Source organism: Tachysurus fulvidraco, chromosome 16 (genome assembly GCF_022655615.1).
Source record: "Tachysurus fulvidraco isolate hzauxx_2018 chromosome 16, HZAU_PFXX_2.0, whole genome shotgun sequence".
Lineage (NCBI taxonomy): Eukaryota > Metazoa > Chordata > Actinopteri > Siluriformes > Bagridae > Tachysurus > Tachysurus fulvidraco.
Genome location: NC_062533.1, coordinates 7208804 through 7220514, shown reverse-complemented (window position 1 = coordinate 7220514; position 11711 = coordinate 7208804). Strand labels below are relative to the sequence as shown.

General features: G+C 37.8%; 1 protein-coding gene across 2 annotated transcripts in view; it reads right to left on the bottom strand.

Moving 5' to 3' along the window:
- si:dkeyp-72h1.1 (uncharacterized protein LOC799956 homolog) overlaps nt 1–10175 on the bottom strand; it is an 11112-nt gene extending 937 nt beyond the window's left edge. The window contains exons 1-4 of one of the 2 annotated variants that reach the window (XM_027148839.2): nt 9934–10175; nt 3534–3630; nt 2260–2425; nt 1–2088 (exon numbers count right to left, since the gene is read on the bottom strand). The exon at nt 1–2088 is cut by the window's left edge and continues 937 nt beyond it. In XM_027148839.2, the coding sequence (XP_027004640.1) occupies nt 2036–2088; nt 2260–2425; nt 3534–3611 (297 nt within the window). In that variant the 5' untranslated portion in view covers nt 3612–3630; nt 9934–10175 and the 3' untranslated portion in view covers nt 1–2035. Of the gene's footprint in view, nt 2089–2259; nt 2426–3533; nt 3631–4314; nt 4452–9933 lie in introns of those variants that run through there. The other variant, XM_027148840.2, reaches the window with a different exon arrangement.
- Nucleotides 10176–11711: the final 1536 nt, after the last annotated feature.

Genomic DNA, 11711 nt, shown 5'->3' with positions numbered 1-11711 from the left:
GATGGGAAAGTTCTCTTCTAGAGAAGAAGTGAAAATCATCTTGTGGCTGTCAACTCACAGCTCAGGCACTATGTGACTCAACTTGGTGGCGCCTTATTTCCCTAGAGTCACCTGTGTGTTTTTAGGGCTCTGCTGCTGGAGTGTCCATCCATGAGGAATAAATTTAAGTGACAGCCATCTTTGGTATCCTTTCAGTGACCGAGAAGAAAGGAAGGTGACTGTGAAGTGGTACACCTTTGAATTCAGCTTACCCAGATACAACGGATACCAGCTATTAGTGATAAATAATCACAAAACAACCTAATTTAGACAATGTTTAGGTAAATAGCAAACACCCTCTATCTTTATTACACCATCTCACTGAAATTAATTTAAGCCAAGATTACAGTGGCATGGCAAGGACATCCATTCTGTCTGTGAAATGGACATCTGGCAGACTTCGGACGCTGACAGCTGCTGCAGAGTGTGTGTCGCCAGTCTCACTGCTTGTGTCACCACCATCTCAATTCGATACCCCTATCATCTCACACCTGACATCTGTCAGTAGAAAGGCACTGCCATTTCTGATCTTAACATAAATGCTTTTAATATGTTGGCAGAGCATGCAAGTCATTAAAAAGTGATCGACTCTGGAAAAATGTGTGTATTTTTGTCATGTTTTTAAATTAACTGGATATTTGGAGGTTTTTTGGTCCTTGAAAGATGACTCGTGACTTTAAATATATATATATATATATTGGATTAGAATGAGTTAGGTAAAGGCAATTATACATACGTAATATGTCGTGTTAAAAACAACATCTTTGTTCATGAAAATGGAGGCAGAAGCAATAGCAAGAAGCAGTAATCTGACAGATAAACTAAATAAGAAAGAAAGAAAGAAAGAAAGAAAGAAAGAAAGAAAGAAAGAAAGAAAGAAAGAAAGAAAGAAAGAAAGAAAGAAAGAAAGAATAAGCAAAACATACAAGTTGGTTTTCTGTGTTTTCCAACCAGACAACTGCTCCCGGGATTATACATAATTACATTAGCATGCTCTCTAGATAAAGGGTGTCCAATACAGCTGTACACCAAGGTATCCTTAATTAAAGGCAACGCAGCATGCTCTCACCAGCCCCCCCCCAGGTATTCCACAATATTGTTCATAGGACATGACAGACAGAAGGCACGATGAACCAAACTGTCAATTCGATGGAGCAATATTTTTACCAATGTAGGTGAATTGTTGTTTCATAGATAGTTAACATTTATTACATTTTTGCTTAAACAGATATAACAGTCATTTGTGCTCAGAGCATTTGAAAAGTTGAACTTTTCAGAAATTGAACTAGCTAGCATGATGCAGCCTCAGTTTATGGAGCTACGTTATATGACTAACTTAGAACTAGCTTAGTTAGCCAGCTAGCAATTATACAGAGAACACTAATGATGTATTATAATATCAAATGACGTTCTCAGCCCGGATTTCTGCCAAGTTTCCTTTCTGATTAAAATACAGCCAAGTGAAGATACAGTTACTCAGGCAGCTGCTTTCTGGAGCACTTTTTTAATTAAAAGCTGCTGTAAACTGAACTGAATATATGTGAACACACTATAAAATATAATCTACTTTACATTTTGAAAGTCCTTTATATTTGTTAAGAACTCCTACTGCAGAAAACCTAAGCATGTACATTGCTTGAAATGATAAGCAGGTGTGTGGTAGATCGATAACGTCAAATATTTCTATTTAATATTTAACTTTGGTCCAAATCACTTAAAAACAGGTACAGATTTAGAGAATAATTATAATGCTATAGAAAAGAAGAAGGTATAATTTAATCACTGTAGCTGGCTACCACTAGAGTTTGGCACGCAAGTTATTTCAGAAAAGTCTCTCAAGCTTCAGCTCCCCCTACTGGATCGGTCTATCAACAGGTGGGTGGCTCTATTGCGGGTGATACTGTAGTCAGACCTAACTGTAGGAGCCTCCTGCTCATTCTTGTCCATCATTAAGACATTCATAGTTATAGGTTGGATTGGTGCCACTCAGTGTTCATCAGTTCGCTGCGACTCTACCAGCTTCCTCCACCTCTGCTGTCGGATCCTCACCTAAAAAAAATTTTTACGCCGTCATTTAACATTACCGCATCACATTTACAACTAGTGCCTCAAATTTAATTAAAATTAATTTGTAATACTACCATGCTTATAGAGTGAAATTTATAAATCAACAAACTCGGATTTTCATTAGTAGAAGGAAGATTCACTGGAGGCTCGAACCTGCTTTCTGTGCAGGAGGATCTCTGGTTTCATCTGTAGGGCTCAAATCATCAGGAGGCCATCGCAACTCTCCGCTCTCCACATCTCCACTCTCAGTGGGCTCCACCACGATGGATGGCAAGCGCTTGGATAGCTTGGGGTATCGCTCATGCGATTCTGGGAAAATCTGGAATATTTGAGGTTTTTTTTAGCAGTGGAGTGAGACAGGAGAAAACATCTACTTAACTTACCGAAGGCATCCATTAGAACACTGAGATCTTATTATAAGATCGTGCCATTTAAACTCAAATATAAACTCAAACAAAATCTCTGTAAGTAAATCAGCAGCCACTATCTACACCCAGCATTTAAGAGTTTAACACTTCAATAATGAGTCTGTTAGAGAAACTGTTTAATGTATACTGCCAGTTCCCCTGAGTTTACTAATCAGGATTACTAGATTAAAAGCTATGAAATTGATTCTGGTAATCAGATGCCCAATTCAACTCAAACCCGTTTTTGGATTCACAGATGATTTCTGAGGAAATTGGAACAAGTGAGTAAAAAAACGCCACAGAGGAAGGTGAAGAGATCTGAGATCTCGATGAATAATAGGGATTGGAACAGAAAGGATAGTTGGTCATACAGTACTGTGAATTCACCCTGCTGGCTGCCAGCAGCAAAAGAATGAGAGAAATTCAACCTGCATGTATTGGCAGTGTTCATCCACGCACATGCACACAAAAAAGGTAATGATGATAATTTCCTGAAAAAATTGTCTCTCAGTCTCGGCTCGAGCTCACAGGGTGCAATCTGAATTCATCTGGTCTTTATGAGTGAACAGACATCAGGATTGGCTTTGGGAGCAATGAGAACAAAATGAAAGGGACAGCAATCAGGCTGAAGTGATGGAGTGGCATTCAGAAATAGATCTCGATGACATAGAGCAATGGAGGGACATTTACACAAGCCAGCTATCCTCAGGGCTGCTGGGGAGCCAGAGATGGGAAGAGGAAAGCAGCAGTGGTGAAATCGTACAGAACACTCTGTGCTGATGGACAGAAAGTGTGTCACTTATTTGAGCGCATAAAGCTCTATATTTACAATTTAGATGTCTGTAAATGATAGAGGTGATGAGCAGCCTCAGTCAATAAAACCGAGCAACGCATTTTCATTGTGCATATATTTGTGTGTGTGTGTGTGTGTGTGTGTGTGTGTGTGTGTGTGTGTGTGTGTGTGTGTGTGTGTGTGAGAGAGAAACAGATTCCACAATATTGTGCATTCATCTGGCTCACCTGAAAGCCGATCTTCTGGTCTCCAGATGCACTGTAGTCCCCCACAGCCGCTTCACAGGTGTTCATTACTTCTGTCATAATGTCCTACAGCTCAGGCCTAAAAAAAGTATCCACAAGGAAGTGAGCACCACAAAGCCATTACTGTTAGCGTGTAAGACAACCCATGCACCCATGCTCTCATTTGCTTATGAATGAGGTAGAGCCAGGTTCTGACAATCCACCTGGACTAACAGCTGAGCTCTTCTCTCCTTTCTAAATTAATCACTCTAGCCTGAAAAAATCTGTCCCTCCTTCATCAGCCTTCAAACCAAGCCAGACTTGGCATTGCCCCCTTTTGGCTGCTGCCGATTCAGATCAGCATATCAATCATAAGAGATTGATATTACATTCATATATTATCAAGGCTAGTGAAAGTTACAGAATCCAGCCCTGGCCTGAGAGAAAATATTTCAAATCTAGTTATAGTAAAAATGAAAAAATCAGAAAAGAAGATATTTTCATCTCAGCATGAGAAATCAGAGCAAATAACGAGGCCAACTTGACTTATCGACTTTATCTCTGAACTTTTTGAGAAACAACTCCTAAATACACCCTTTAAAAATAACTAGGATTATCTGTTTTCTGAATCCAGACTGTGACATAGAATATAATAATATTTCTATGAATATCAAATGACATTTTAAATGACACCCATTTGTGAATGTTAGTATAACAATTCTAGCTTATCTTAACATCCGATCCATATGAATTAATATATGAAAATAAATTGTAATGAAATTACCTCCCTGAGTTTGGCATGGAATTAAACTCTATGCTGTTGTTTTGCAGAGTGAATCCCATGTGGCACTGTCCTAAATATCCCTTAAAAAAGTCATTATCTAACATTGAACACAAGCACGTTAAAAATGCATGTATTCATGCAAATATAAGCAATATAACAATGACACATCTTCAGGATTCACGTCACATTACATCACAAGATTCCATCACATCACACGATACTGATGTTTGTCCCATGATTATGAGACCTGCTGCATTAGATATGGAAAATGTGGTGATGAATTGTGCATGTGATTGGTTCCTCAATGCTTTTACTGACCCACATAGTCAGAAAAGACATTTGCAAGTGTGTCCTGTGGCACACACACACACACACACACACACACACACACACACACACACACACACACACACACACACACACACACATACTGTACACACACTGAAAAGACAGGGTAGTATAGAATTAGTTTGGCTTACTCTTCATGCTTAATGGTTAAATGCTTTTACTGGCAGCACTAATATAAACTGAAAAACACTTTCTAAAGCATTATAAAAAGCTTTTCATTAAGGTGCTGTATTGTATGACCTGAGCATCTCTCTGGTTGAATTGATGACTCATGCACTGTAGCTACAGTCAAATAAAGGAATTTTCCCTTAATGGCTCCTGGACCCTCATATGTTTCCCTGACCAACGATTGCACAATATCTTATAACAACTCTTAGCGCAATCTTGTGGAATATAATCCAGATATTGCATTTTTTTTAACGTTTTTACCTAGGTATAAAGACAAAGACTAGATAGATAGATAGATAGATAGATAGATAGATAGATAGATAGATAGATAGATAGATAGATAGATAGATAGATCGATAGATAGATAGATAGATACTTTATTGATCCCAAATGAAATTCATGCATCCAGTAACAACATGCAGAGAAACAGGATTCCTCCACATGCCCCCCAAACATGCAAATGGGGTAAAAAAAAATGTGTTTTAAATAATCTAAAAATGTAAAATTAAAACTCAAAAATGTGTAGTTGCAGATATATATAAAGTACATGTAAGAATATACAGTATGTATACGTAATATAGAAATAATTATATAAATAAAATGTGTTAACACGTAAAAAAAGAAATTTAGCAGTAAGTAGCAGTCTATTATCATCAACTACAAGTGTCAGGACTTTTGCTTGGACATTCTCTGCCAGACATTAGGGGGAGTTCCGGTGTTGTGTTTTGTGTCATGTGTCACACCTTTTCGTAAAGGACTCACACTCACCTGTTTGTAATGGACTCATTATTATGTCTATTTATTTCCCCTGCGTTGTGTCTATTACGAACAGGTCTAACACGTGACACAAAACACACTGCCGGAATGCCCACTAATGTCCGGCAGAGAGTAACCAAAAACAAAAACAAAAGTCAATCAAAAGTCCTGACAACAAGTAAGTACAGATGAAAAGGAAATACAGATAAAAACCATACTGTCACGCCTCAGTTTGTATGTTTCCACCCTGCCACCTGAGAGGTGTTGTACAGTCTAATGTGTTGTATCTTTAATCTAAAGGAATATTATGCTATTAGCAGTAGCATACTTAGACTGATCCTTTAGAATAGTATCATAAAAGTTTTGAAAAGCCATAGATGATTTAAATGAGAAATTATACATTTTGCTGATTACGTACTCTTATTTTTGTGCTAGAAAAACAACACACACTATTTCAGTTTCTATTTCCGAATCATTTCATGGGTTATGCATCATGGACCTGTTAATATCGTATCTGTTCAGCCTAATCTGCATTCTTCTTAGTAGAAGTGATGTCCTGTATATTCCACTACAACAGTACTATGGTGAATAAATGTATTATACGTATTAATAAGCTGAACAAGTAACAGAATATTCGGACAGTCTCATTTTATCTACGTTTTATCTACTTCCTGTCAGTCTGAAACATTTTTATCTAAAAAAAAAAAAGTCAAAGACTGGAATTGTTGACTTTATTCCAGATTGTAGGCTTTATCCGTTGACAAAAACGTTTTTTGAGGTTTTGAGCCAAATTGCAGAGAAACAATTTTTTTAGTAACAACATTATTATACTTCTATACCACTATATAAAATGCATTATACCATGTTGTTGAGTTCTGATTGGTCAGAAAGTGATTAAAAGGAGCTTCAATAATCATTCCAGCTATAATTTAAATAATTGGATTATATATTCTATTTCCATTAGCTATTTATTTTTTCCAACAGAAGCAGCTCATTCACAGGGTTTTTTTTTTATAGTGGATGTGCATCTATATAAATTAAATAGGTGATGTTATTTGTTGACAGGGAGACGTTTTCTTTTAGCAAGCGTTTATTTCTCATTTATATGAAGGGTTTCGATTGTCAGAGATTTGTAACAGTCGGAAAATTTTCCACCACATAAAAGAACAGAGTAGTTTGTGCTTTGTAACATGACGAGATGTATAACAGAGGCGGTTGGAGCAACTCTTTATATCTTTCATTACTAAAGTAATAACAGAAACAAATTTCCACAACCTTAAATTAAAGTATAAATGATTAGAAACTTGTTGGTAAATCATTGTGGTGTAAGAGGTATAAAACACATATAATTTAATATAATGTAATATGATGTATGATGATGCTTCACGTCCAGCTACGTAAACCAAAAAAAAAAAGTCATGGATTATTTTAACAGCATAACAACGTGTTCTGTCAGGTTTTTATTCCTTACATATCACACAACTGGAAGCATCATGACTATTAAGGCCAAATCTCGGTTCTAAACAAACTGCCGCTCTATAGCACACTAATCTGCCTGCAGCTGATTACGGATAACATCACTCTCTTACGTCTAACCCATAAAGAGATACGAGAAGAAGTCTGAAGATACATGACATGAGCTTTGATGTCCTAAGCCCATAAGCGCTTACATTTTACAGGTGACAGGTGAAACAACGGTAGTGCAGGAGATAAGTTCAACTTGAGCAGATTCTCGTTTGAGAAACTCTTATCCTAATAGCACCATTGTGGCTTATCTTCTGTGATACAGGTGTCAATATAACTCAGTTTACTCAAAGACAGAGTGATATTTCGGGGAAAGTGAGGGGGGTTGATGTGTGTGGGTAGATGAAAGAGAAGAGTAAAGGAGCAGTAATATAAAGCAAACAAGATTAAAGGACCACAAAAACGCTGCCTATGACCTTAAAGTCATCAGGATATTTCCACAGAACAAAGCTGGGACATTGCAAGTAGTTGCAATGTTTGTTCTATTATTCATTGTTTAAACCAGTGAACGATTTTAACTGTACGTAGTGTCCTGGGTAAGTGATGAAACTTCTGGAAGGGAAGAGGGGAAAGACAGGAATGGGAGACAGATAAAGACATGTAATTGAAATTTAATCATGGTATTTGAAATGTTTCCAATGAGTCAGAACAACATTTGTGCTGCAACGTCAATTTCTGTCCATTTACACTTAACATGTTGCGGTGCAAGCTGTGCTACGTGAAATGATCTACCACTGTGAATGTTTAAACATCTAAAGTTTTCCAGGAGAACAAGCCTCCTCTATCCCAGCTTCCAAATGACTTATAACCCTTTGCTGTACATCCTAAACAGACGTACGATCCCCCCCCCTCTAACTTTCTCTCTCTCTGTCTCTCTCTCTGTCTCTCTCTCTAACTTTCTCTCTGCATCTCTCTCTAACTCTCTCTCTCTGTCAATCTAACTTTCTCTCTCTGTCTTTCTCTCTGTCTCTCTTTCTATGTCTCTTGCTCTCTCTCTCTGTCTCTCTCTCTGTCTCTTTCTCTCTTTATCTCTCTCTCTTTATCTCTCTCTCTCACTCTCTCTCTCACTCTCTCACTTTATCTCTCTCTCTCTGAAGTTGGTTGAGAAAGGACTGATTATTCATGCTTGTTACTATGATCACACTGGCCTACACAACACTTACAAATGCTGCGCTGTCTGTGGGCACCCTTGTTATCATACAAGCGTTTCCATTGGTAAATTTGCTCGGCAAAGACAAAGAGGGCTTGAGTGAGGGATCAAAGCATCATGCATGTGTTTGGTGCCATTTATAGCAAAACAAAGAAACAGTCAAAGGCTGCATCTGTGCACCGCCACACAAAGCTTTCATTTTGTCACCAAAATATTTTCAGAGGGTCACCCCTAAACACACTGTGTAGCTTATTCAGAGATTCACTGTGTCTACATGTAGGATTCTGTCTACATCAATCAGTTTCAACATCAATCTTTGTGAATGTGATCTGATTCATAAGATCTTATTACTAGAAGATTTGACTGGTGGAAGGCGACACACGGACAATAAAGAGGAAATGAATGATTTCCACAAACAGACTAGTTTTCTTTCAATTAATGGTGCCCTGAGGTGTTGCTGAGCAAGGCTCGGCGGTTGGTAGGCAAAAAATAGAGATGGTTCCTGAATAATTTAACGTCACTGGGTGCAAGGACAGAGTTCACCCCCTCCCAGCTGTATGGAAAATCTTATTCAAATGCAGGGAAATGATGGATACTGGTCTGACTTGCCTTGCTGCTGTCATCAACCAATGAGTAATATGGACAACATGTCCCTCAGATTACTAAGCATTATCTTTGCTCATCCCAGGTGACAATACAAATAATTGAGGCAACTACGATTAAAGCAAATGGAACAATTTAACACAAGTGAATTGTGTAATTATAAGAATCTTCGGATGACGCAATATGTAGGCGCAGAAATCCGAGCAAACTACAAGTTTAGTCAAACAACGACGAGCACAGCTTGTTACGTCAATGAGGAAATACAGAGGTGATGTTTTGAAGATGTTGGAAATTTAGCATGCGGATGAGAACCCATTTAAGAAATCTGTTTTGAAAATTATTTTTCAGCATAAAATTGATCGTTCGCAAAATGGCTCATTTAAAGGCAGAAGATATCTGGCAAAAACACCTGTGAGCAGTGTGATGTATGCAACACACTGCAAGTTTAATGGACACACAATTAGCTGAGCGCGTGGCTGTAATGAATAACATCTAAAGGAGTTACATTCAAGATCAGGCTTTAATCATATGGAAGGCTAACAATGCAGTCAAATGCTTATTTTAGCCTATATGAAGCGTTGCACCGTGGTCTAAAAGTAATTTATGAAAAATGTTTTTGGATTATTTAAGACTGGAAAAAATTTTAATAACATAATCATCACCAAAATGTCTGATAACTGAAGCTGTACATGTTCAAACTAAGATTGCAAATCAAGTAGCATTACTTAATTTCTTCTTCTTTAATTTAATTTCTTCTTCTTCTTCTTCTTCTTCTTCTTCTTCTTCTTCTTCTTCTTCTTCTTCTTCTTCTTCTTCTTCTTCTTCTTCTTCTGGGTATTTATTAAAGACAATTTACTCTGAGAAATATTTCCCTCCCCAGACTTTGTCAATCTGTATGTCAATCAAATGTATGATAACATGCAAGAAATGTAGAAATTACATTACAAAAAAAAAAGACAGTTATTATTCTTCACATTTCAGTGAGTGAAAATGTGGTGCATATAAAAGATGAGTATTCCTGAGCATTATACAGCATGTAGACTGGTCTGTATTTGTTAGAAACGACTTACCTGTGTGGTGTGCAGCTGAAAAACTGTAAAAGTGACCTCGTTTCTCCGAGCCTGCTCAGCAGACTGATGTTAATCGCCTGATAGGGATGAAAAAGGAGGGTTTTATTTTGTCTTCTCCGGTCGTGTGTGCAAACTTCACATAGAGGAGCACAGATCCCGAGCGTCTGCGAGTGTCTGCGATTACAGAATGACAGGAGGCGTGCGCGAGCCTGCGTCCATGTGTGTGTGTGTGTGTGTGTGTGTGTGTGTGTGTGTGTGTGTGTGTGTGTGTGTGTAGTGTAAAGGGGAGGGAAATTAAATCTGGATAGGAGACATGTCGATCAGGGTTTCCTTCTCTCTCTCTCACAGTGGAGAGAGAGAGAGCGAAGGAGCAAGGGAAAAGGGAGAGAGAGAGAGCGAAGAGAGAGAGAGAGAGAAAAAAAGGAGAGTATAGCTGAAGCGAAGTTGCGATGAGAGAGAGCGCTAGAGACCTATTACGGCGTAAGTATAGAGTCATCTATCTCTCCCACTATCTCTATATTTTCTCTCTCTCTCTTCCCCTTTCTCTCTCTCTTTCTCTCTCTCTCCCTTTCTCTCTCTCTCTCTCTCTCTCTCTCTCTCTCTCTCTCTCTCTCCTCCATATCATTGCTATCATAGCTCTTGCTATATTGTCAATATGCAGCTTTTTAAAAAATCAGAATGTTGATTTAGATCCATAATGACCAAAACTGCCATATAAACTGGTATAGAAATGAGTCGAAAATAACTTCCCCTGTATCTTTGAGAAACCTTTTGCTGTTTGTTCATCATTTTAGCTCAGTGACTTTTGACTTTTATGAGTTTTTTGGGCGTCACCAAGATCAAATCAGACCTCCTGTGCACACAGCCTGTAATTTACACGTGTTTGGCATTCATTAACCTGACAAAAAAGATTACCAGCATTTATTAAACCTTTGTAATTGCATACATTTTAGTTTGTGTTTGGCTTACGTGGGCATTTACTTTTATGAAAACACACTACTTTTACGAAAAATGAGTTAAGTAAGAATAGTGAAAGGATTGAGGGATTATAAATCATTACTTTTCTATAAATGTGTACTATAAAAGCAAACACTACTGAGTGGGTTTAAAGGATGTTTCACTATGAGGATATATTGAATAAGTGTTGGGGATTCGGTATGAGGATATAGTGAATAAGTGTTGGGGATTCAGTATGAGGATTTAGTGAATAAGTGTTGGGGATTCAGTATGAGGATATTGTGAATAAGTGTTGGGGATTCAGTATGAGGATATAGTCAATAAGTGTTGGGGATTCAGTATGAGGATATTGTGACTAGGTGTTGGGGATTCAGTATGAGGATATTGTGAATACGTGTTGGGGATTCAGTATGAGGATATAGTGAATAAGTGTTGGGGATTCAGTATGAGGATATAGTGAATAAGTGTTGGGGATTCAGTATGAGGATATTGTGAATACGTGTTGGGGATTCAGTATGAGGATATAGTGAATAAGTGTTGGGGATTCAGTATGAGGATATTGTGACTAGGTGTTGGGGATTCAGTATGAGGATATGGTGAATAAGTGTTGGGGATTCAGTATGAGGATATTGTGAATAAGTGTTGAACAACTGTTCATATTTTCAAAGTAAATGGTGATATCTAACCAATTTCTGCTCTCTGAGATGCCCCAAGTGCTTCATAAGAAAAAAAATTCTGAGTAAGGTTATCTGAACAGAGTTAAAAACATCTCACACTGAAACCCAACAGTGTCATGGCTAACTTTATATCAGACTTGCAGC